At 37.1% G+C, this 26704-nt stretch overlaps 1 protein-coding gene across 1 annotated transcript in view; it reads left to right on the top strand.

Moving 5' to 3' along the window:
* FGF14 (fibroblast growth factor 14) overlaps positions 1 to 24726 on the top strand; it is a 305075-nt gene extending 280349 nt beyond the window's left edge. Inside the window, exons 4-5 of the mRNA XM_007953819.2 lie at positions 21284 to 21482; positions 24590 to 24726. Of these exons, the coding sequence (XP_007952010.1) occupies positions 21284 to 21482; positions 24590 to 24726 (336 nt within the window). The remainder of the gene's footprint in view (positions 1 to 21283; positions 21483 to 24589) is intronic.
* Positions 24727 to 26704: the final 1978 nt, after the last annotated feature.

Genomic DNA, 26704 nt, shown 5'->3' with positions numbered 1-26704 from the left:
TTCATTCCTTGGTTTTCCTTGGCACTGTTTTGGCATTCCAAAGATTGATAAACAGATCTGAATTCACTCTATTCATCTCCCTCACAGTTACGTGAATTCTGTTAGTCATTATTGGTGTTGTTAGAGGTCATCCTTCTTGGTGTTGTTAGATATTATCAAGTCAATTTTTGATTCATAGAGACCCAGTGTGACAGAGTAGAACTGCCCCATAGGGTTTTCTCTGCTGTGCTCTTTACAGAAGCAAATCGCCAAGTCTTTATCCTGCAAAGTCTTTCGATAGGTTTGAACTGCCAATCTGTTAGCAGCCAAACACTTAAATATTATACGACCAGGGCTCCTTCCTTCATCTTTAGATTTATAATAATAATAGCTAATGCTTGTTGGGTATACACTTTGCACCAAAAACTGGTGATCCCGTGCAATCCAGTAATTCCATGGATCAAATATTTTACTTTGGAGGTTAAATGACTTTCCAAGATCATCGTTAGTGAGAGGCTAAAGTGAGAAACAAACTCAGGCTGATTTAGTTTCCAAATTCTCGATGGACTTCCCTAAGGGTGTGCTGTACTCAAAGATCACTGGTTTTTCATTTATAATTTTCTCTCTGGTTCCTCCTATCTTAATGACTATAATCAAAGTACATTCATATTTATTGATCTCATAATTCAAACTATTTCCTGATCTCTCAATTGATTCAGTTGTTTTTATCTGCATGCTTATATCTCTTTTTAAAGTGTAGTGATTTGGGGAGCACATAGTCCTTCAGGGAGAGCCTCATTGAAAGTCATGTTACAAGGTGCAGTGACACTTGCTCATTTGTTTCTAGTTTTTCTCCTCAGAGGCCCACCCTTTAGTTGCCCTTTCTAGTTGCAACAGCAGATTGTACTGATCAATGGAGTGGAAGAATTAATCTATGAAACCTGACTCAAAAGTTTACACAGTTCAATCTAGAAAAAGAAAAATGACAGGTATTGGGTCAAAGTCTATATAGATTAACAGAAAGGTAGAAGGGATTCACCAATGGCTTTTTTTCTTTCCTTATTGCAATAAGCAGGAAAATAAAAATTGTTTTTAAAAGGCTTAGATGAATTAATGAGAGAAAACAAGCGTCTTGGAGTCTACCTCCAATCCTTGATATCAGAAAGAATATTAGTGTCCCTGTTAGATTATTCTGAAAATAACTTTACTACTTTTAACAGTTTTTATGTTTAACTTGTTTACTGACTGGAAATAGAATGGTTTCCTACAAAAGTAAGCTTATGAAAATAAAGCTTTACAAATTTCTTTGGTCTTTACTCAGAAGTCTGTAATGATCCAACCAAAAAGAAAACCCATTGCCAGTGGGTCAATTCCGATTCATAGCAACCCTAAAGGACAGACTAGAATGGCCCCACGGGTTTCCAAGGCTGTCAATCTTTATGGAAGCAGACTGCCACATCTCTCTCCTGCTGAGCGCCTGGTAGATTCACACTGCTGACCTTTTAGTTAGCAGCTGAGAACTTTAACCACTTCACCACCAGTTCCTTTTATAATGATCATCATCCCTTTTTTATGTTTTGGTGGTGATCTTGGAATTACTTCCTTTGTTGACTAAGACCTTTTTGCAGCTAAAATCTGTAAGGAATTTAAATGACTTAACCCCTCAAATTCTAATCTTTCTTCCAACTTAATTTATTTTGAAACTGACAATATTTCCTCAACTGGGATTTTCCTTTGTTCTAGGAATACACAGTTTTTTAAAGATGTAGTGGTTAAGGCATTTGGCCACTAACCAGGTCAACAGTTCAAACCTACCAGCCATTCTGCAAAAGGAATATGAGGCAGTCTGATTCCATAAAGATTTACAGCCTTGGAAACCCAAAAGGGGTCTCTATGAGTTGGAATTGACTTGACATCAGTGAGAATCTGAAATTGGAAAGCAAAACAAAAACACGCTCCTTAAGGAAAAAAGATAAACACACAACATTAGGGAAAAGTACCTTATAGATATTTGAAATGAGAATATTCTATAAAAGGGCAGAAAGTACTGTGTAAACTTATGTTTATATTCTTAAGCTTCATTTTGCCCAAGAATAAAACAAACCCTGCAATATTTGACCTTTCAGAAGCAGCAGAACACAAACCAAATGTCATCTGGTTTCACAAGCCAGAAACCAACACATTATGTTTGACACTTCTCCCTTAGCTGCCATATGCAATCATGAAGCACTGACTATTTGACCTCCTAAATATTTCTCCAGTCAGTCCTTTTCTCTCCTTTTCCACCTCCATTGCCCTTGGCCTGAAGTCTCTTTTCCCTTGCTTGGTGTTGCAGTGGACAATCCAGCATGCTTATATTCAAACTGGCACCCTTCTAACTGGAGTGGGCTTCTAGCTGGGGTGGGCTTTTCAAATGCATATCTGATTGTCACAAGTTCCTTCTTAAAAACTTTTAATGTCTCCCCACTACTTTCAGCAAAAGACCAAAACCCTTAACCTGACCATCTAGCACCTAAATCTCAACTCCTACTGCTCTCTTTCATGCTCTATATTCTAGTCTTACTACCATTTCTTTCTTTCTTTTTTTTTCTCTCCTTCATATACCCTGCCCTTGTCCTTCATGTACCCCAGGGTCTTTGTACATGATTTTCCTCTTTCTAGGAATATTCTTAACACCTCTGTTAACATAGTTAACCCATGCAGATTTCTCAGATTGCAGCTCAGGGTTTAATGTTTTTCCTGATCACATTTGTTTGTTACATATTCTCACAGAAATAACTGTTTCTTGTAAGAATTTATTTTGTAATCATTGATCATTAAGGTAAACATCTGTCTCCCCAACTACCCTGTATGCTTTGTTTTTTCCACACACTTAGGTCTGAAAATCAAGAAGAGTGAATTTGGAACTCACTAAATATTTACTGGATAAATGAATGCATGAATTTCAGACATAATCTGTTGTTCTTGTTGTTAGGTACCATTGAGTAGTTTCCGACTCATAGTGATCCTATGCATAACAGAATGAATTATGATCTGCTCCCATACCATCCTTGCAATCATTGCTGTGGTTGAGCACATTCTTACAGCCACTGTATCAATCCATCTTGTTAATGGTCTCTTTCTGGCTGACTGTCTACTAAGTATGATGTCCTATTCCAGAGGCTGCTCCCTCCTGGTAACATATCCAAAGTACTTGAGACAAAGTCTCACCATCCTCACTTCTAAAGAGCATTCTTGCTGTACTTTTTCCAAGACTGATCTGTTTATTCTCTGGCAATCTATGGTATATTAATATTACCTGCCATCAGATATCATTAAGTTTTGAATAAACAGAAAGTTGTTTCCTTGTGTCCATAGTATTCAAATTTTCCAATATATTATTTTGTATCTGGAACAAGAAGCTTAGTATTTGTAAAGGTAGATTTTATTTTTTAACCAATTTTAAGTCATACTATTCCCTGAATCTCATAGTGTCACACTCACAACCAACGACCTGGAAAGGACAAACTATAATGCATTAAGACCTGTAAAATTGGAAAATACATCATAAAGAATTGAGTCCTAATTTGGAGAGAATTAAATTCATAGCAGTGAACTTTAACAGCATCAGCTTCATCTAGTTAGAGTTATTTAGGCAATAGGTTGACACTTTCCTCTCCTTACTTGCTCTTTTTCCCCAGAAGGTTTTGTCTCTCTTCTTACTTAGCTGGCCTCTCTCTTCAGTGTTCAATTTTTGTCCTTTTGTGTTAACCTTTGGAATTATTGAACAAGTTATTACCAGAATCTGAAGAATCATGACCAATGTGTTGCTAAGTAATACAGCAAAATAGGAGGAAATAATCCTCAGGGTTTGATTTTAGCACTAAGTGGCTTTTTCTGTTTTCTTCTACACATTCATTGCTGATGATTCTTGCCATATACATACTTCTCTCTTACTCTAATAAGATGCTTTATTTGATACTCTGGGATAAAAATAATAATTTTCATTTGATTTATGCTTTCAAAATTATTAATAATAAATATTTACTTACCATCAACAAGATGTCGATGAAATAGCACAGATATAGAAATAAAATGTTTTAATCTATCATTTATTGTCACTTGTTTCCTCTAGAATGAAAATCATAATCTACAAGAGAATAATTCTATTTATCTTCTTAAAGCATTTTTAACAGCATTGTTAGATCAAACAAAAATAATACATCTGAAAGTTCTTTGAAAATCATAAAGTGCAATATGAGTCTTTATTACTGGATAACTATGATATTCTAGAAGGCGTTCTGGTGGTGCAGTGCCTAAGAACCTGCATATATGCCTATAAAATGATAGGGTTAGCAGACAATGTTTCTACATGCGTATTTGTATGTACTGGAAGTATTTCCAGGTGTACAGTAGAGCTGAAAAGAGGCAAGATGGTGGTGGCTTCTTGGCCACAGACAGCTACCGAGAGTGATAGAGTAGTTGGACCTGTGGATTGGGACCATGCTCACAGGGGACATCAAGCTCAATTGGTATGCTATATACACACAAAAAACATTGTTCTACATCCTACTATGGTGAGTTTGACTGGGATTGTAAAAGCTCACAAATGGGCATCTAGACACAGTGATGGCTCTCTCCTCATCTAGAGCAAAGAAGAATGAAGAAAACCAAAGACACATGAAACAATTAGTCCAAGGGACTGGTAGACAATGTAATCTTCAGCCTATATGACTATGAGACCAGAAGAAATAGATGGTGCCCAGCTACTACTGTCAGCCACTCTGAGGGGGGATTAGTGCAGGAGATTCTGGATAGAGTGGGAGAAAAACGTGGGACAAAACTCAAAATCATTAAAAAAAAAAAAAAAACACCAGTTTTGCCCATCTGATAAAGCGTGCTGAGATCCCTGAGACTATGGTCTGGAATTGAACTCACTCCTGTGCCTTCTAGCCAAACAGTAGACAAGCATATGGGGTGAACAATTACATCAGGTAAATACACTTCTTAGAGAGAACAATCATGGGAGAACAGAAGGGCAGTGTTTGCACAGGGAGACAGCTCAGGGGATGGTAGTGCATAGAAGGGAAGGACACAGGGAAGAGATGTAATTATGGGGAGGAAGTGGAAAGAGAGCTGTTACACTATGAGGAATTGCAGTCAATGTCATGAGACAAAATCTGTATGAACTTCTGTATCGAAAATGAATTTGCTCTATTAATTTTCACCCAAATCACAATAAAAATAAAAAAAAAGTCAGAATGTGAGAAATTGCTGACAAATGATCCAATTTTTCAATAAATAAATGGGAAAACAAGAAAAGAACTTATAAAACTAAATAAGTTGCAATAAAGACATAACCAATTTTTTTTTTAAAGATAGTAATAGTAGGGTCAAAACCTGTCTAACTTCATGAAGGATAGTGTGACTCAAGATCAGCCCAACCCTCCAAACTTTTCACCAATTCTGACAGCAGCTGACCCTCCCATGGCACTCTAATTCTTTTCTGGGTGTGATAATCCATTGGAATGGCCACACAGAACTCACAGAACATACATACAGTTAAGTGGTTTATTAAGGAAGTCACAGGGTACAAGGCAGAATCAGGATCAACAGGCTACAACTTAGGCTCAGAATCAGGAAGCATGTAGACAGTCTCCTTTCTTCACTGCTGGACAGCTCTTTCAGCTCCTCTCAGCCATGTAAACTTCATCTCAGCCCCCTGAGGACAAGCTCTTCTAGGCCCTCTCAGGACAGGTTCCTCTTGGCCCTTCCAACTCTGCTGCAGGGCCTCTTTCAAGCCTATCTTCTTTCTTCCTTCTGCTTCTTCCTGCTATTTCTCTGCCTGCTTCATTCTGTATGAAAAACTTCTGTGGGGTTAGTTGCATGTATACAAAACTCCTTGTAAATTTCAAAGCATTGCCCCTCCCAGTAGGGGAACACAAACTAGCCAGTCCCCTAGGTTGTTGTTGTTGTTATGTACCATCGAGTTGGCCCGACTCATAGAGACCCCTCCTTGGGTTTCTGAGGCGGTATCACTATGGAAATAGATTACCCAACCTTCCTTCCATAGATACTTTTTTTAAAATATACACTATTTGTATAGTAGGCAATAGTCACCTCATTGGCACAGATCAGTCACTTCATTTGCATGGTATATTGCCCAGTTCCTGCAAGGTGCAACCAGTCACAGGGCAGGCAGCAACCCAGGGTCAAACAAAAATATCAAACACAGGTTGTTGACAACTTACCCAGGAAATGCCAATCAACTTGAATAAAAGTAGCAAACCCTCTGGGGTAGAAAACTAGACCAAAGGTAATTCCTCAGAGCTCAGAAGAAACATTTCTGAAACTATTTTTCCAAAGACTCAAGGCAAAAGGCCACATAAAGGAATTTTTTTCACCACAATACCTATCATTTTTCTATGGAAATTTGCATTTTAAACTTTGCATAGATGGGCATTTAATTTGCTTATTCTTTTGCACTAGTGAGTGGTTTTAGACTGGGGATACTTTTATTAGAAAAAAAAATTCACAATGCATATTCTCAATAAAAATGCTTATGGAAAAGTCTACTTTAAAATGAAGTTGAAAGAAAAACTTATAGATGCATGTAGAAATACGCCAAAGAAGAGTAGTAGCTGGAGGTAGAGTTATAGGAATGTAATTGAAATATAGTTTACAGAGTTGAGGAAAAGACTGATGAGAATAATACATGTTCACTTACAGACTCTAGCAAAGTAAAAGTCACAACTAAGTACCTGACACTTGGTATTAGTTATTCGGGATATAATAGGCTGAGAAGTACAAGGCTGTGATTTTTGTTGTTGTTGTTGTTGTTGTTAGGTGCCGATGAGTCAATTCTGACTTCATGCACAACAGAATGAAAAACTGTCAGCTCTGTGCCATCCTTGTAGTCATTATTGTTTGAGCCTATCATTGTAGCCACTGTGTCAATCCACTTCCTTGAGGGTTTTCTTCTTTTTCACTGACCCTCTACTTACCGAGCAAGATGTCCTTTTCCAGGGATTTGTTCCTCCTGATAACATGGCCAATGTAATATGAAGTCTTTCCATCCTCATTTTTAAGGAGCATTCTGACTATACTTTTTCCAAGACAGATACTATTCATACGCCTACAAGGAATAGCATTTAATATAATTACTGTTGAAATTTATGAACTAACCAATAAGGCCAAAGGTGAAGAAATTGAAGTTTTTTTTAAACAAATTTTTGCAGTCTGAAATTGACCAAACAATCAAGATGTATTGATAATTTCTAGTTATTAGAATGTGAAAATCAGATACAAAGAAGAATCAACCAAAAAAAAAAAATAATAATAATAACCAAACTCACTGCCATCGAGTAAGATCTGACTCATAGTTGATTGTTCACCACAAATACTGTAGTTGTCCAGCTCCTTTCAACAATTTGAAAGATATCAAATGATGCCAGACATTACATGATAGACTTTTTCAAGACCAATGACTTATTCATTGGATATCTTTTTACAACAACATAAATGATGACTCTAAATGTGGACATCACCAGATAGAACACACAGGAATCAAATCAACTGCATCTATGGAAAAAGATGATGAAACACAATATCATCAGTCAGAACAAGTTGAGGGACCGAATGCATAACAGATCATCAATTGCTCCTATGCAAGTTCAAGTTGAAGCTGAAGAAAATTAAAACAAGTCTGCAAGAGCCAAAGTACAATCTTGAGTATAAAATCAAAAGCCAAACTCACTGTCATCGAGTCGATTCCAACTCATAACAATCCCTAATGGCTTTCCAAGGCTGTAAATCTTTACAGAAGTAGATTGCCCTGTCTTCCCTCTGTGGAGTGGAGGGTGGGTTTGAACCACTGACCTTCTGGTTAGCAGCCAAATGCCTTATCCACCACACCACCAGAGCTCCTTAAACACCTTGAGTATATCCTACCTGAATTTAGATACCATCTCAAGAGTAGATTCGATGAATTAAACACTAATGAGCAAATGCCAGGTAAGTTGTGAGATGACATCAAGGATATTATACATGAAAGTAAAAGGTCATTAAAAAGAAAGAAAAGACGAAAATGCATGTCAGAAGAGACTTTGAAAATTAGTCTTGAAAGTAGAGTAGCTAAAGTGGAAGGAAGAAATAATGAAGTAAGTAAGAGAGCTGACCAAAATATTTCAAAGGGCAGCTCAAGAAGACAAAGTAAAGTATAATGAAATGTGCAAAGACCTTGAGCTAGAAAACCAACAGGAAGAACACACTTGGCATTTCTCAAACGGAAATAATTGAAGAAAAGAGAAGCACAAAGAAATGAGAGAAATCATTGATAAAGGAAGATAAACAACCAGATTAGGTTTTAGTAGAACATAGCAAAAAATACTAAATTGACATATTCTAACTATACAAAGAAAAATAAAACAAACCTCACTGCCACTGAGTTGACTCCAACTCATAGTGACCCCCTTTGGGTTTCCAGGGTGGTAAATCTTTATGGAAGTAGATTGCCCAGTCTTCCTTCCATGGAGTGGCTGGTAGGTTTGAACTGCCAACATTCTGGTTAGCAGTCAATTGCCTTAGGCACTAGGACACCAGAGCTCCTTTATTCCAATTATATTAACTAAAAATAGGTTTTTGCACAGCAAATTTTATTCTACTTTGGTGGACAAAAAATTCTACTACAATGATTAAAAATATTTCCCACCACAAGTGAGAATATCTTTGTCTAGTTGCATATAAAATTCACTGCTGAGTTGATTCTGAATCATAATGACCCCCACTGGATTTCCAAGGCTGTAAATCTTTACAGAAGCAGATTGCCTCATCTTTCTTCCATGGAGTAGCCGGTAGGTTCAAACCACCAGCCTTTTATTTATTAGCAGCCAAATGTCTTAACACTATACCACCAGAGCTTCCTAGTTGGATCTAAAAGGACTGAATATTTTCTGCAGCATGTCCTCTATTCAGGAATGTCTTAGTTGTACCTTCTCCTCTCCCCACTTTGATCATCACCAGCACTATCATCACCATGATCACTAAGAATACAAGTTTTTATTGCTGTTATTTTTTTCCCCTAATGCCTTGGAATCCTTTGATTATGCACTCTTATTTCTTAAATTATATCTCCCTTTATTTCTTTTTTCTATTTCCAATGTATGTAATATCTAACAAAACTAACCCAGGTACATAATTACATCAAGTCAACTAGTACTCCAAATGCAACACTGATATGACATCATTAGGTTGATGCTAAGGATCATACCTTTCTGAAATACCTTATCCAAATACACTTAATAATCTTTCTCCTCTTTGTTTTCTTGAGTCATTCATTAAAGTATAAGTTTTGTTATGAAAGTATATAGTGTATATATATATATATATATATATAACTTTTTAAATTGAATAAGGTGAAAGGACACTTAATTGTACTCATGAGAAACCTGTACATAGACTGGGAGGCAGTCATTCAAACAGAACAAGAGGACACTGCATGGTTTAAAATCTAGAAGGGAATGCATCAGGGTTGTATCCTTTCACCATACTTATACAATCTGTATGCAGAGCAAATAATCAGAGAAGGTGGACTATATGAAGAAGAACGTGGCATCATGATTGGAGGACGACTGATTAACAACCTGCGATATGCTGATGACACAACTTTGCTTGCTGAAAGTGAGGATGACTTGAAGCACTTACTGATGAAGATTGAAGACTACAGTCTACAGTATGGTTTATACTTCAATATAAAGAAAACAAAAATCCTCACAACTCAACCAATAAGCAGCATCAAGATAAGTAGAGAAAAGATTGAAGTTGTCAAAGACTTCATATTACTTGGTCTATAATCAACACCAATGGAAGCAGCACTCAAGATATCAAACAACATATAGCATTGGGCAAATCCATTGCAAAAGACCTCTTTTCAAGTGCTGAAGAGCAAAGATGTCTCCTTGAAGACTAAGGTGCACCTGACACAAACCATGGTATTTTCAATTGTCTCATAAGCATGTGAGAGCTGGACAATGAATAAGGAAAATCAAAGAAGAGTTGATGCTTTGAGTTGTGGTGTTGGCGAAGAATGCTGAAAGTACCATGGACCACTTAAAGAACTAACAAATCCGTTCTGGAGGAAGGGCAGCTGGAATGTTCCTTGGAAGCAAGAATGGCCAGACTTCATCTCACCTACTTTAGTCATGTTGTAAGAAGCGACCACTCCCTGGAGAAGGCTATCATGTATGGTAAAGTGGAGGGTCAACAAAAAAGGGGAAGGCCTTCAACGAGATGGATTGGCACAGTTGCTACAACGATGGACTCAGGTATAGCAAAGACAGTGGAGCTGGCACAGCACCGGGCAATATTTTGTTCTGCTGTACATAGAGTTGCTATGAGTTGGAGACAACTCGATGGCACCTAACAATGACAACAATATATAACTTTTTATTGTGATTTGGGTGATTTTTATTGTAATCTGGTACCAAGCAGATTAATTTTACACTCAACAGTTCATACACATTTTGTTTTGTGTCACTTACAATCCTCACGGTGTAACAGCTCTCTTCCTTTTTCCTCCCTGTGATGACCCTTCTTACCTATGCATTCCTGCCTTCCATCTTTCTCCCCATTCAAATGCTGCCTTTCTGATCTCCCATGGTTGATTGTTCACCACAAATACTGTAGTTGTCCAGCTCCTAGGGCTGTGTATTGCTTGGCAGAGAGGTAAGCCAGGGAAGTGAGTTTAATTCTAGGCCTGAAGGATGACTAGAGGCCATATTTTAATTATCTCTTGTGGTTGCTGTTAAGGTACATTCCTCTCTTTGATTTCCTTTTAGGGCAATATTGTGTTGAGAGGTGGTATAACTAGTGATTTGGAGCTCAAGCCTTTAACTTGGACAACCTGGGTTCAAAAACCTGCTCTATCACTTCCTATCATCTGCTCACTTCTTCTTGCTCTACATTCCAGTCTTAATGTTTTCTTTTTGTCCTTCAAATACCCAGTCCTTAACCAATGTGTTTCTAGCTAATAAAGCAAAATCAGATGGAAATAATCTAGCAAGATAGTTAGCTTCAACATCACAGTCAAAAAAAGGAATAAAGTAAGGTAATTATGTAAATTTTAACCAGGTTATAGTGATAATTAAGTAAATATTAATTATTACTATTTCTCATCTTATTTTTCCTTTCATTAAATTTATATTCATATCCTATATTGGTCACAAAAGAACAGTGTTTCTGAGACTATCTGTAGTGGACAGTATTGTTTTCAATTTCCAATCTTTTGCAGAAAAAATATTTTCTTAAAACATATACAATTAAAATGCTAGAAAAATGTAATACAGAATACCAGCCCAGAGTCTTAACTTTTATATTCAATTTGTTGCTGTTATGTGCTGTTGAGTCAGACCTCACTCATAGCGACCCCTTCTTGGGTTTCTGAGGTGGTATCATTACAGAAGTAGATTGCCCAACCTTCCTTCCGAGGAGTGGCTGAAGGGTTTGAATATTCTGCAAATTTCTACAAGGTTTATAAACATATTTACATGTAATTACTGTATTCGTTCATTGCAGACCAGAAATAAGAAATTGCATCTAGATGGAGAGTCTCTGTGTGGTTCAAACAGTTAAGCACTCGATCACTAGCCAAAAGGTTGGTGGTTTGAACCTACTCAGAAGAGTCTCAGAAGACAGGCATGGCGATCTGCTTCTGAAAGTTCACACAGCCTTGAAAACCCCAAGGAGCAGTTCCACACTGACACACTTGAGTTAGTCCTAGGTCGAAGTTGACTCATCACAACTAAAACAATAACAACAACAATGAATATATACAGATATATAGTATGTCTGAAATTGACTAAATATGACCATAACAAAAGAATAAATCACTAACTGAATATGAGAAACCCTTAAATGGAGGATGAGGCAACACTGATAATCTGATTCTGAGACATCACTAATCTCCACTTTGATGAAATCTCAATTTGTCAGACAAAGAAACTTCCCTTTCATGTTACTGTGTGCAACTGTTGTCTGGTAACAGTATTAATTCTGATGGTCCAGAACAATTTTAAAAAAACTCATAGCAGCACTTCTTCTTGATTATGTTATGTACATTCAGTTTGATTCCTTTTATATAAAGCATTACTCATTTTAAGTTTTCCTTTGAGGCCAAGTTCAATACAGGCATACTTTGTTTTATTGCACTTTACTTTATTGCACTGCACAGATAATGCACTTTTTAAAAATTGAAGGTTTGTGGCAACTCTGCATCGGGCAAGTCTATTAGTACCATTTTTCCAACAACGTGAGCTCACTTCATATCTCTGATATATTTTGGTAATTCTCACAATATTTCAAACTTTCAAATGCTATTGCACACTTAATAGACTACAATATAGTGTAACGTAACTTTTATATGCACAAGGAAACCAAACAATGTGTGTGACACACTTTATCGCAATATTTGGTTGATTGCAGTGGTTTGGAACAGGCAATATCTCCATGGTATGCATGTGTAATTAATATATGACCCTACATGTGTTGGAGAAATATACTATTGGGAAGCTGATGTGTGACAGAATGCTAGATTTGGGAGCATTTGATCTGATAACTCAATATATTAATTACATCACAACCCATCATAACACCCTTATGCATTCCAACCCTTTCCTTGAGGTTTTTTTGAGAGAATGACTTGTTATTCTGGGGTGATTGCTGGCAACAAATAGAGGCTAATACAATTTCTGTTTTGTTCAATGTTTCTTTAATTTATCAATGGGGAAAAAAAAATTATGTGTTCAGGTTTGTACAAGGAGAGGAGAAACTCATTTTGAATTCCTGTATATTTTCTTGTTTCTTTCTTAATTCTTTTAGGAATGTGCTTTTTCTTTCTTTACTTTTTTCCTCTTGCAATTATATTTATTTCTTTTAAGAAATGTGTCAGCTCTGCCAGTGTGATTGTGTATATCATTCATCACTGTTTCCATCTGTATTGTTTTCCATAACCATAAAAAACCCAAACTCATTGCCATCGAGTTGATTCCGACTCATAGCGACCCCCTTTGGGTTTCCAAGGAAGTAAATCTTTATGGAAGTAGATTGCTCAGTCTTCCTTCCATGGAGTGGCTGGTGGGTTTGAACTGCCAACCGTCTGGTTAGGAGTCAAATGCCTTAGGTACGACACACCAGAGTTGTAGACACAAAAATCTAGTTACTGTCCCTGTTCAGGGAAGCCCCATGTGTATTAGAGCAGAACTACTCCATAGGGTTTTGAATTGCTGATTTTTAATAAGCAGATTGCCAGACCTTTATTCTGAGGCATCTCTAAGGGGACTCTAATCTCCAACTTTTTGATTAGCAGCCAATGAGTCAATTTTTTGTACCTCCTGGGGACTCCATATATACATATAGATGTAAATAAGATCAGCAGTATGAGGCACATAGTTTCTCTTTTTTCAGTTGAATAAGTATTTCAGTTGAGTTAATAATTATCTGTGTTAGTTTTCAATCGCCCTAATTCTGTGTAACATGCAACCACAAAGCCCAGTTTGGCATATAACAGTAAGGGTATTTTTTTTTGTGCCTCTGGGCCCAGGTGGGGCTTGGCTAGGTGACTTTGCAGATTTTGGCAGGACTTGATCACATGTCTGGATATAGGCTAGCCTCAGTAGGGACAACTAAGCTCTTCTTTCTTCAGAAGGCTGTTGTTATGTGCCATCGAGTCAGACCTGACTCATAGCCACCCCTCCTTGGGTTGCCTAAGCAGTATCACTACAGAAGTAGATTGCTCAATCTTCCTTCCGAGGAGTGGCTGGTGGGTTTGAACTGCCAGCCTTCTACTTAGCAGTCAAGTGCCTTAGGCACTATGCTACCAGAGCTCTCTTCAGAAGGCTAGTTCCTGCATATTCTCATGGCAGTGGTGGCAAAAGAGAGAGGACAGAGCCCATTGTACAAATGGTGCTTAAACCTCTGCATTCTTCTAAGTTCACAGTGGGAGGACACTGCAGATTACTTCCTAAAAGGGAGGGTGAAGAACTGGCACTATTTTTGTAGTTGATCACACTTTTCAAAAAGTAAATCCCCTCAATTGAATAATATAATAAATAAAAATGGATAAGTAATTATATGTTTTTGATAACAATTAATGTATTTGGCAATTTACTTAACCCCTCTGTGCCTCAGTTTCTTCATTTCTGAAACAAGGGTAATACTGCTACCAACTTCATAAGAGTTTGTTGCTGTTGTTATGTGCCGTCGAGTCGGCCCCGACTCATAGCGACCCCTCCTTGGGTTTCCGAGGCAGTATCACTACGGAAGTAGGATTGCCCAACCTTCCTTCCGAGGAGTGGCTGGTGGGTTTGAACCACCAGCCTTCTGGATAGCAGTCAAGTGCTTTTAGCCACTATGCTACCAGAGCTCCTTCATAAGAGTTTAGTGAGGATTAAATAAATTGATTATGTAAAGGGCTCAGAATAGTACCTGGTAAAGAAGTATGCACAATTTATGTGTTAGCTGTAATTATTAATTGTTAATATTTTTAATATTAGGTTGAGCCATTCACTGTTGAACACTGACAAACACATGAACATGATATATGGCTATATCAATACTGTTTTAAATGTATTTATTTTGTGATAATTTTTGCTAACACTTATAGCACTGGTACCATCTGCTCATGTTACAAGCATCATTATTTATACATGTCTATATGCTAGGGAAAACAGACTTAACATTATAGTACCAGTTGGAACATAAATTTATTTATAATCTCAAAATTTCTTACTTTTAGCTGTGTTATAAATACTTTTGAAATATATTGATTCAGTTAGCTTATTTTAATAAAGTTTATATTACAATTAAGAAATGTTAGCAAGTTTTAAATTCTGATTCAGTAAGGCCTAAGAGACTACATTTCTAATAAATTCCCAAGTGATAAAGTAGTGCCTAAAGCACTTGACTGCTAACCAGAAGGCAGAAATTCAAACCCACCAGCCACTCCTCGGAAGGAAGGATGGTTGGGCAATCAACTTCGGTAGTGATGCTGTTGTTGTTATGTGCGGTCGAGTCAGGCCCAACTCATAGCAACCCCTCCTTGGGTTTCCAAGGCGGTATCACTACTGAAGTAGGTTGCCCAACCTTTCTTCCGAGGAGTGGCTGGTGGGTTTGAATCACCAGCCTTCTGGTTAGCAGTCAAGTGCCTTAGGCACTATGCTACCAGAGCTCCTTCCTTAGTGATACTGCCTCAGAAACCCAAGGAGGGGTCGCTATGAGTTGGGGCCGACTCAATGGTACATAACAACAACAAACCGAGTCACTACTACTCCCAAGCAAGGATACCAAAAATACAAACTCACAACCATCTGGCCAATTCCAACTCATGGTGACCCTCATTGGGTATCCAAGGTTGTAAATTTCTGGGAAAGTAGATCGTCTAATCTTTTTCCTGCAGAGCAACTGGTGGGTTCAAACCACTGACCTTTTGATTAGCACCCAAACACCTTAATCACTACACCACAAGAGATCCTTAAGCAAGGAAAGTCATATATATTTAATAAATCTCTATAGAGAGAGACGTACAGGAGTCCCTGGATGGTGTAAATGGTTAACTGAAAGGTTGGCAGTTTGAACCCACCTAGAAGATCTTCAGAATTATACCCTAGTAATCTGCTTCTGAAGGAGCTCTGGAAGATGAGGCAATCTGCTTCCGTAGTAGAGATTTACAACCTTGGAAACCCAATGGGGGTCACTAGGAGTCACAATCAGCTGGGTGGCAGAGAGTTTGGATTCGGGTTTAATCTGCTTCTGAAAGGTCACAGCCTTGAAAATACTAGGTAGTGCAACTCTGCCCTGCACTCATAGCCCACCCTGAGTCAGATTTGATTTCACTGCATCTTATTAAAGCAACATAGAAATTTATGTCACACTTGGAGAGAGAGAGAGAGAGAGAGAGAGAGACGGTTCAAATCCACCAGCCACTCCTCGGAAGGAAGGTTGGGCAATCTTACTTCCGTAGTGATACTGCCTTGGAAACCCAAGGAAGGGTCGCTATGAGTCAGGGCTGACTCGACGGCACATAACAACAACATATATATATAGAGAGAGAAAGAGGCAGAGAGAGAGAGAGAAAGTTTTTATATAGTGATAGAGAGTATAAAATCTCTAAATGTCAACTATTATCTCTATTGGTCAAAAAATTGCTTTCATTTATAATTTTGTTCCCTGGAAACTACATAAGGAGTGGCTTCTGGTCCTATAAAATATAAGTACTTGTAGACACTGCTTTGTTAGTGGGAATATTCTTAAATTCCAGGTCCTATAATCAAAGCAAAAGTTGTCTCTTAAATACATATATAATTATATGTTAGTTTGACGTATAAGCACAAATAAGTCACTAATTTTTTCCTCCCAATGAGTGTTAGCCACAGCCCAATATTATAAATATTTGATCACATAGACCAGAAGGTAAATAAAATGCATTAGTCAACTTAATTTGCTGCTTTTGAGTGTTAACTACAAATTGCTGTTTCAAACTTTATGACCATAAAACCTCTAAAAGGTCTGAACATCTTTCCTTTGTATGTAATCTTATGAGTACTCCACATTACTCTTTAAAAATTAGGTAATGTTAGAACAGTGTTATTAAAGGATGAAATTGATTTTCAAACTGCAGCAGATAAAGGAAATTGGTATAAATTTCTGTTGACCTTAGGATAAACTCTCTTAGAGTACATCTTCAATAAGTAGAAAATGGGAAGGAAAAAAAAAACAAAAAAAGAAACCCAACTAATTGAGATTAAATGGATAATAGGGATTCCCATCTAACGGTATATTTGCTGAAGTATGAAACCTATTAAAAATAATTAAATAACTATATTCTTCTTGATACAATTAGCATTTGTGTTTCACTTTTTGACTCAATTTATAGTTTATACACATAGTTATAGTGTATTACTCAATTTATACTTTATCTGTGTTTTGCATCTCTATTAGCTCATTTCATATTTGCAACAAACCAGTATAATTTGTTCTTATTTGCAAAGGAATGACTTGGAATCTGAGGCTTCTTCTCAGTTTAAATCTGGGGAGGAATAACTCTTACTAAGTGCCGTGTCAGGTTCATCACTGAGCTGTTGGTGTAAGGGGGCTGAGTTACTTGGTGACTCTGGAATATCAAAACAAACAAACAAAAAGTTGCTGTCCAGCTGCTCTGACGCTTAGCAGCCATGTTTGTCAGAACAGAATATGCTCCAGTTTCAGTAGCTGATTTTTCAGAAACAGATTACCAAGCCTTTCTTCTTAGGAGCCTCTGGGTGAGTTCAAAAATCAACCTTTTGAAGTATCTAACCATTTGCGCCACCCAGGGACTCGAAGAGGTTAATAAAATATTAATAACCTAAATGTCATGAATTTATTATGGGCTACTTGTTACTCTATATCTAATATTTCTCTTTTTAATCCATTATGGAATTGTCTTGTATTCCAAAAAATGCTGTGTATTTGTCCTGAATGTCTTCTGATGTTTTCCCTTTGTAACAGTGGTGGTGGTGTTACTGATGGTAGCCACACTTGGAGATACTAACTGAACGTAATTTTCTGTCCAAAACCAAAAGCCAAACTCATTGCCATCAAGTTGAGTCTGACTCATAGCGATCCCCTTTGAGTTTCTGAGGAGATATATCTTTACGGAAGTATATTGCCCCATCTTCCTTTCACAGACCACAGAACAGCTGGTGGGTTTGAACCACTAAACTTACTGGTTAGGGGTCAAACGCCTTAGGCACCACACCACCAGAGCTCTTCAATTTTCCGTTAATCACAGATAAAGTTAAAATGACATAACAATGCGTGGAATTTAGGGGCCACTACTTGCATATTCTGACCAGAAGCCTTAGGCTCATACCAGAACATACCTACTTTTTTAAGGATGGGATCTTAACCTTCTGATTCAAATTGTATACATTTGCATACATGAAATTATGTGCAATCCAAGTTTAATTTTGGAGTGCTTGACTCCTTATAAATTTTATATTGAATTGATAGCCCTTCCTCTAATTTCCTAGGTGTTCTGGTTACCTAGTGCCACTCTGACAGAAATATACCACAAATGGGATGGCCTTAACAAACAGGAGTTTATTCTCTTACAGTCTGGAGGCTTTAAATCCAAGTTCAAAGTGCCAGGCTCTAGGGGTTGGGTGAAAGCCCCTCAGCCTTTGGCTTCAGCTCTGCCTCCAGCTACCAGCCCACTGAAGCTAGAGGCTTCTCTTCACTCAGACAGCTGCTGGCTGCTGAGGCTGCCAAGCCCAAGGTTGACAAGTAAAAAGGCACAGTCCCAATATTATCAAGTCACACAGCAGGCCATTAATTCAAGTTCACTTTAAGTCCCAAGGACGGCAGAGCATGGTAGGCTGCTGAACAATGACACATCTACATGGAGGGTTCAAGGTGCCATAAGCTAGAGACCATTCTCAAAGCTGCTTCTTATATATGGGAAGCAGACTTGGGTTCCAAGGCAGGGAGGTCCTGGCATCTGTAGATAAAGGTTGGACATTATGACCCCTCCCTGTCATGAGTCAGCTCTGGAGAGAGACCTGATGCCCCAGAGACAGGCACCAGCCTCTCTGACTTCCTCAGAGTGATCTACCAGGTCACATCTTACGAATCTTACTCCTACCTAGTTTGAGAATGGTTTTAACTAGTAAATAATATGCTTGGATGCCTTGGCCTGCCTTAGTAACAAGACAATTGACACGTCAATAATGTCTAACCCATTTGTAATTTCAACCAATATGTTATATTTATTAATTTCTTTGGAATAAGCCATATTTATAGCATTCTATTCACCAGCCACTCCTCAGAAGGAACATTGGGCAATCTAGTTCCGTAGTGATACTGCCTCAGAAACCCAAGGAGGGGTTACTATGAGTCGGGTCCAAATCGATGGCACATAACAACAACAACAACAATAATTTCCTTATCCTCACCTCAAATGCATGTTAATAGGCATCACTTTATCATTCTTTCCTCTAAAGCACGACCTAGACATTGACTTAGCGAGACTAACGTTAATAGTCAGAGGACCAATATGAGGGTATTTGGAAAAACAGAACACAGTTTTGCTAGTACATTTATTTGACTGGGATGGTATTCAAACCTGAGGTAGCATCACCTAGAAGTAGGGCTTCCAATTGGTTTGAACCATTACATACATGGCCAATAGAAACAAGGGCAGCATAAGCATAGCATAGCAACTAAATCTCTTACACATTGGATTTTAATGCCAGTACTAAACAGGCAGCCTTGCAGTACCCCACTCAAAGATGGTGGTCAACCTTACCACGACATACATTCAAAATGGCACAGACAGTCACAATTTTTGAGTGGAGTACTGCAAGGCTGCCTGTTTACTCCTGGCGTCAAAATCCAATGAGCAATAGATTTGGTTGCTATGCAATACGTACGCTGCCCTTATTTCTGTCAGCCACGATTGGACCATTTCAAACCAGTCTGAAGCTCTGCCTAGAAAAAATGAAGGTATAAATAAATTCCTTGTAGTGGGAGCTTCTATGTCTGTCTTTTGGTAATTTTAATCTCAACATATTAATCAATGTATTAAATGAAAAGTACTTGCAATTAACAAAATCTGTTCACTTTACAAAACAGTATTAACCCTTAATGCATTAAATAGAGTGTGTGGGCACTCTGAGTACATTGTATCTTAGAAAAGATAGCATTTCATAATTCACACTCTCAGGGTAAATATTTAGAGAAAGTTTCCACACACAATAATGTGTGTTGACACTCGAAATTCCTGATTACAGTTACCATAAATTCAACTGTTAAAGGCTTTAGTTTTTTTTAACCCTAATGGCTCTTCATTACTCATAATGTGTACCAAAAACCAAAACCAAACTCACTTGCCATGGAGTCAGTTCTGACTTATAGTGACCCCTCCTGGGTTTCCAAGGCTGTAGATCTTTAGAGAAGCAGATTGCCTTCTCTTTCTTCCACAGAGCAGCTGGTGGGTTTGAATCACTGACCTTTTGATTAGCAGCCAAAGCCTTAAGCACCACACTACCAGAGCTCCTTATAATGCATATAGTAAATAATTTTCTAGAATAAAACGTTATTATTTTGTGCCATGATAGACTCAATCATGATGAACTGACAAGATTGGGATATATATATATTTTAAAGGGCAATGATGTGCTTACATGATCAATGATAATAAAACTCTCCCTTTTGAATCCATATTGTAAATATGCATAAAATAGTAGGATTTTAAGCTTATTTAAACTAATCACAAAAAATGAGTTAGGTGATTTTCATGGCCTATAACTGAAAAAGTTTATTTTTATTTTTTTAAATTAGAGGGTGATAAGAAATGCTTATGTAGTTTGCACCTTATGAATTTATTGCCAAGGTTGATATTGTATATAATATTATCCATTCTAGAATATTAATTTTTAAATATTAATAATTATTAAATATTATATAACATAAAGAAGTTATATATAAATATGTGCATCAACATGATTGCTAAATAATCATATGACAGTAGGTTTGATGCTGTTTATTAGTCAATGTAGATTATAGCATTCAGTCTAATGGTATTTTACACCTCTTTCTGAAAATGCTGGTGGTTTTCTGTCAAAGGAACTTTTGATATTTATTTGCAAGACTTCCAATGGAGCTTCAAACCATAGAATTAGGTAATTAATTTCAGCTCCTGTCACCATGACCAGCTAATGTGACACCTGGCTTCAGCTGGTTATACGACAACAGCTCTGAAGGGCTAGCTTGTGTGCCAATTCATTTCAGGCCTTTAGGTGGGAGGTTTCAGTTGTTTTCTTTGTAGGTACACTGTATCACCCTCTAATATCAGTAACTCACTTGACAACTGGCTACTGTTAAGTCATTATGCAGTTATTCCTATGAAAATATTTGCAATGAAAGATAAAATACCTTAAATATGTATTTTCTTTTTGTTTAATATATTGAGAATATATACACTACTTTAATGTGACCTTTTGATTATACTCTGCTTGAATTGTATTCTATTAAGATGAAAACTATTTTGAATTTGGTCATGAATTATATTTAATTATTAGAGGGCATCCATCCATATATATATTCTCCAAAGCGGTTAATCCTTTTCTTCTAAACTGGGGGGGAAAAAAAGAGTGTGGATATTGACTGTGTATAGAAAAACATGTGATGATCATCACTGCCAAAGGGCTTGTTCTTTGACCAATAATGGATGAGTTTTTGAAGTAATGAATAGAAACCCGTTGAACCTCTCTTTCTTCTCATTGTTTTTTCTCCGTAGGAACTTTTTACCCCTGAATGCAAGTTTAAAGAATCTGTTTTTGAAAACTATTATGTAATCTACTCATCCATGCTGTACAGACAACAGGAATCTGGTAGAGCCTGGTTTTTGGGATTGAATAAGGAAGGGCAAGCTATGAAAGGAAACAGAGTAAAGAAAACAAAACCAGCAGCTCATTTTTTACCCAAGCCATTGGAAGGTCAGTGTTATATGTCCTTTATCCTTATCAGATTAATATGCTTTATTTTGCACCTTTATAACTCTGCCATGGCTACAAGGCACTATGTCATGGAATGCTGGGAATGCCCTTTATCTTGCTCTGGAGGGTGATCACACAGGTGTCTAGTTAATCTGTGCATTTATGATTTGTGCCCTTTAACCACTGTATATATAAATTCCTTCTCTGTGTCTTTCTAATGCCTCCAGTTCTCATGGTCCATAGCCCTAAATAATTTTAATTAATTAGACATTTTTTTAAATTATGATATTAAAAATCTGTGACAATAAGTATCTTAGAAAAAATGTTTGAATTTATGGATCCAAGAGTATTTGCCAGTTTTGATATTATCTAGGTGAATGTCTCAAATTTATGAATTATTATGATTACAGAAAATGAAAGAATACAGAATGACTTCAATGAATTTTGATGTTTCATATCATCATTCAGCCGGTGCATTTGTTTGCCATATTTAACTGTGGCACTGCCTTCTTCTACTAAAATAATTAATCTACATTCACTTTAACCAATGAATGGACCTTCATATTTGCTGTCACCAAATCCCTAGAGAGCAGTTTCAAAAAGTTTTTTTAATCATAAACACTTGTACCTAACTCATTAATTATCATTTACTTTCACCTATGTAACTTATTTTTTTGAGAATTACCAAAAAAAAAATGATTTGTGGATTTTTCAAAGTGTTTTCTGTTTGAATATTTAGTTTGCCTTTTTGAAGAATATGAGATCTACAGTAACTGAATAAACACTTTATGCTAGCTCAGAAGTGTGCTTTTCATTCCTACAAGATAATTTACCATTAAGAGAAAATGCACATTGGTTTTTATAAGCCATACTCTTTTATATAGGAATACGATAATTTGAAATTTTGAACAGTCACTTCTCAATTACCTGGGAGTACATAATTCATCTTTCAGAGTGCTTTAGTTTGGAAAACCACTCTTTTTGCTTAATAGCATCTGTATAATTTCAGTGATGTTGACTAACTGATACCCTAAATTAAATTTGCCTCTAGAGCATTTATTGCCACCCAAACGGTTAGCCACCAGGGCCTATCTAGGGTAGGACAAATTATAGCAGAGTCTAAAATATCAGTGAAATATTCTCATTGTATGACACATTATAAGGAGAATTAGAGTAGAAATAGGAAATCAGAGATTTTCTCTGCTCTTCCCAAATAAGATACCCATAATTTATTTGATTTAATTGCTTAAAGTTTAAGACCACATACTCAAACATTCAAATGACGATGAATAATAACAATCTAGGTCTATAGAAGCTCTAACAAAGATCTTGGTTTATATGCCACCTTGCTTTGTCTCCTTTATTTCTGTTTTGAATCTAGACAATTAAGAATTGGCTAATTTTCTAAAACCTTACCTCTTTGTTGCATCAATGTTATGAAAACCAAAAGGCCTATCAGTACTTTTATATCACTTAACTGAGGCAAAATTTAGAAACTGGTTTTTCTATCCTGCAGGAAATACCTGAGACTCTAAAGGTGTGGTGTAATGCTTGGTATTTCAATCTTAAATTGAGCTGATGTGTGTGTGTTTGTAAGAAAGAAAAAAATGCTATTTTTCATCAGGTTTTCAAATAATTAGCAGACACAAGCACTCTAAAAACAATGAAAGGGGGTATCAGAATTATCACATAATGCACTTGTCAGAGGAAATTTAATTTCAAACTTTCAAAACTCATAAAGGATGAAAACGATTTCATTAGAAATATTAAAACAAATTAGGTACATCATTAATTATTGATGTGCTAGGCATTCCCGTCTCTTTTACAACCTCACTGCATAAACAATCAAGATCAGTGTGTTGATGGTATTGTCTCCTAATTTAATCAGTGGAAGTAAGAGATGGGAATGTTCTTCAAAGATAATGAATTAATTCTTTTTACTGTCTGGCTAAGTCATTTAATAGAGCCCTGATGTGTGTGTGCCCTTTCAAACAATGTACTGCTGAAAAGCCCTATGATGCCTTGGTACTGATAGGCAAAGTCTGCTGCCTTGCTCACAGAGAATGCATATGGTAGTTCAGCCTAAGTAAACATAAAGGCTCTTTGTAAAATATCTTAAACTTTCAAAAGTGTAAAAAAGCAGGTTGAACAGCTGTGATTCATTTGTATTTCTGATGGCAGATCAATTTAACTCACTAATTTTCCCCAAGCATCAGTCACTCTTAAATATTCTTTCTCAGGATTTCCTAGAATCATTTTCTAAAAAGCCACATGTACTTTTGGGATTAATTATGTCACCAAATATTATTCAGACAGCTCCTCAGAGCTTACTCAGACACCAGCCCCAGTTGCCCTCCTGCCATTCTGTGCTCTGCCTTATCTGCCTTATCTAAATTATTAGATTTGTAATAATACATGAGAAAATGAAACAAGAAAAATAAAAAATAAAAATGGCACACAGTTAGTTGCTTTCAATTGTCTAAGGATCTTTTCCCATGGTTGTGAGATAGGATATCTATCTAAACAATGCTCTCCAGAAGGCCTAGGCTTAAAGGGAACAGGTTTTTTTGTGTAATTGCTTTGAAGTCGGTACTGGTATGACTATGTTGCCTTTATCCATCAGAAAGAAAAATAATTGAATAATTTTCAATGTAAAGTATCAGAAGGTTCAATTGAAATGAGTGGCTCAAATGTTGATGTCCTTGTGGACTAGAAGAGAAGTTAGAGTTTTCCTTGCTGCTCAAAGAGAAATAGGTTAAATGTTTGTTTGTCATTTCCCTGTACTACCTGTGGCTGTTATATCACAGGATCAGGAAGAGGCCATAGCTCCCATGTAAACCTTCTCTTTTAGACAAAAATCCATGCATGTTTGTGGACATTGATCAAGTACCAGATAATGTAGAGAACAGTAATGCCTTCTGTTTGTGGGCTGTAAATTATCGCTTTAAAATAGGAATTCCTTCTCAAAGAAAGAGATTGCTTCACTTGCAGGAAAATAAGAACAGGCAAAATACTGATGCTTGTGTGTGTATTGATGGGCCATTCCTGTGTCTAACCAAGCAATATTTCCTTTCCTCCTTTGTTCATGTCCTTCTTCGTGCAATTAGTTGCCATGTACCGAGAACCATCTTTGCATGATGTTGGAGAAACGGTCCCGAAGGCGGGAGTGACCCCAAGTAAAAGCACAAGTGCATCTGCAATAATGAATGGAGGAAAACCAGTGAACAAGAGTAAGACAACATAGCCAGATCCTCACAGGTGTTGTGACTTATTCGTCCTGAGCACAGTTGAGTGATTTATCCTTACCAGACATTCCTGCTCCTGTGGCTGAGGAGCAGCTGGAAGTAAGCGAATGCTTTCTCTTTGCTGTCTCAGAACTTCTTTGTTCCAAGTGGATAAATCTCAACCTGTTGCATCCCCCACAACAAGAAGACACCTGGACAACCAGCTAAACTCAGACCATGGAATGCCCTACCAGATATGGAATGCCTTTTTAATATCTTTTCTGTGACTGTGACACTTCATGTGAATGACATACTTCACAGGTACACTTGATACCTTGCCTGCTGACAGTTACCCATAATCCTTTTTGAGTCCTGTTTCAGCGAAATCCATGTGTTTAAGTTCAATTTTGTAGCACACCAATAATATTGAGTAATTTCTAGTTAGACGCTGTAAAACCTGTGCTATTATGGATTTCTCTTCTTCCCCGTTTTTACAGGGCTGCTCGCTCCACTGTCTGTGACCTTTTGCAGGGATTGTGTTCCTCTAAATCGCAAATGTTGCAGTTGGCTTAGTTCGGAAAGCAATCAGGGAATCAGGAAGCCTTCTAAACCTATTATTACAAATTACATCTATAAACTTTAAGATTGTGTTTCTGGCTCACACTATTGATTAAACACACATATACGCACTATCTAAGTAGCAGATACTGAGCCCCAGAGGTCGGCATTGGTGGGGTGGGAAGTGGGTCAAACACACTTTGTGGGAAGCTCTGTAGGGTATGTGTTTGACATCCCCCTATAGTTTCTTTGTTGTGTGTGTGTGTTTTATACATATCACAAGCTTACTGGTAATGGTAACATTTGCCTTGCCCAGCGAGCAAGACCCACTGGTTTTTGGGAAAGTGGGTCCAAAGAACTCTGTAGGCCTTGTAGGCCTGATTAAGGTTCATTTTTCATCTACTAATCCTCATTATTTGGAAAAAAATAAAAATAAAAAGAGAGAGAAAAAAAGAAAAAACAATAATTACAACCTACAAGAATTGCGCTACCTAAATCCATTTCAGATATAATCCTTCCTGTTTTTAATGAACTGAACTTGATGCCATCCCTGTTTTTGGCTGTGTCCCACTCATACTCAGCAGAGCATGGGCAAGGCGGCTGTGGTGTTATTTTCTGCAGCAGCAATGCAAACGTTAGTTATAAATTAAACTTTAATATTTTTCGTGTTTAAAGACAAGTTTTTAAACTGGACATATTAGATTTTTTTTTTTTTTTTTAGCTCAGCATGCTGAGTCTGGTACTGTGTATTTCACAAGTACATACCTCTAACAGCCCTGTGGGGCCCCCAGTGCCCAATGGCTGGGTTAGAGGTGCCTTGCCATGATCTCAGAATACGGTTGAATTGTTCTAGATAAAAAACAAAGGCAAACCAACACATTCAAGCATCAGGGTTTTGGTCCATGCAATTTATTTGCTTCTCTTTTATTTTGCTTTTTGGTTTTATATTGTGGAACACTGAGCTTAGTGAAGACTACTAAGAAAGTCTATGAATAGTTGACTACACAGTAAAGATATCATACAAAGTGTTCAACATTGGAGATAGAGTTTCAAAATGCTTACTACTAAACTGTTTGGAAATGGATTTGTTAATTCTGTGTATACTTAATAAAGCCCAATGTTTTCTTCTCAGAAGAGTTAATTGGGACCAAATTGAACCTCATTTATTGCAAACTGTCTGTGGGATCAATGTACTGGCCTCTTGTTATTAATTTTGTGTGGACGGATGACCCAGCCACTATTTTTTCCCATCGGCACTGTGTTTACTGGGAGATTATTTTGTCACTGCTTTCATAAATCTCCATGGCAGCCCTTGCCCAGCATTTAAAAATCTTGGCCTGCTTAGCTGATTAAAGATTTAGTATAAATTTAACTGTTTATGCTTATTTCATTTTCATATCAGATTTCATTTTAATAAATAAAAAGTTAGCATAATGTTTG

This window comes from Orycteropus afer, unplaced genomic scaffold (assembly GCF_000298275.1).
Source record: "Orycteropus afer afer isolate SDZICR_OR568_19922 unplaced genomic scaffold, OryAfe1.0 scaffold00417, whole genome shotgun sequence".
NCBI classification, from domain to species: Eukaryota; Metazoa; Chordata; class Mammalia; order Tubulidentata; family Orycteropodidae; genus Orycteropus; species Orycteropus afer.
This window is presented reverse-complemented; position numbering and strand designations above follow the sequence as displayed.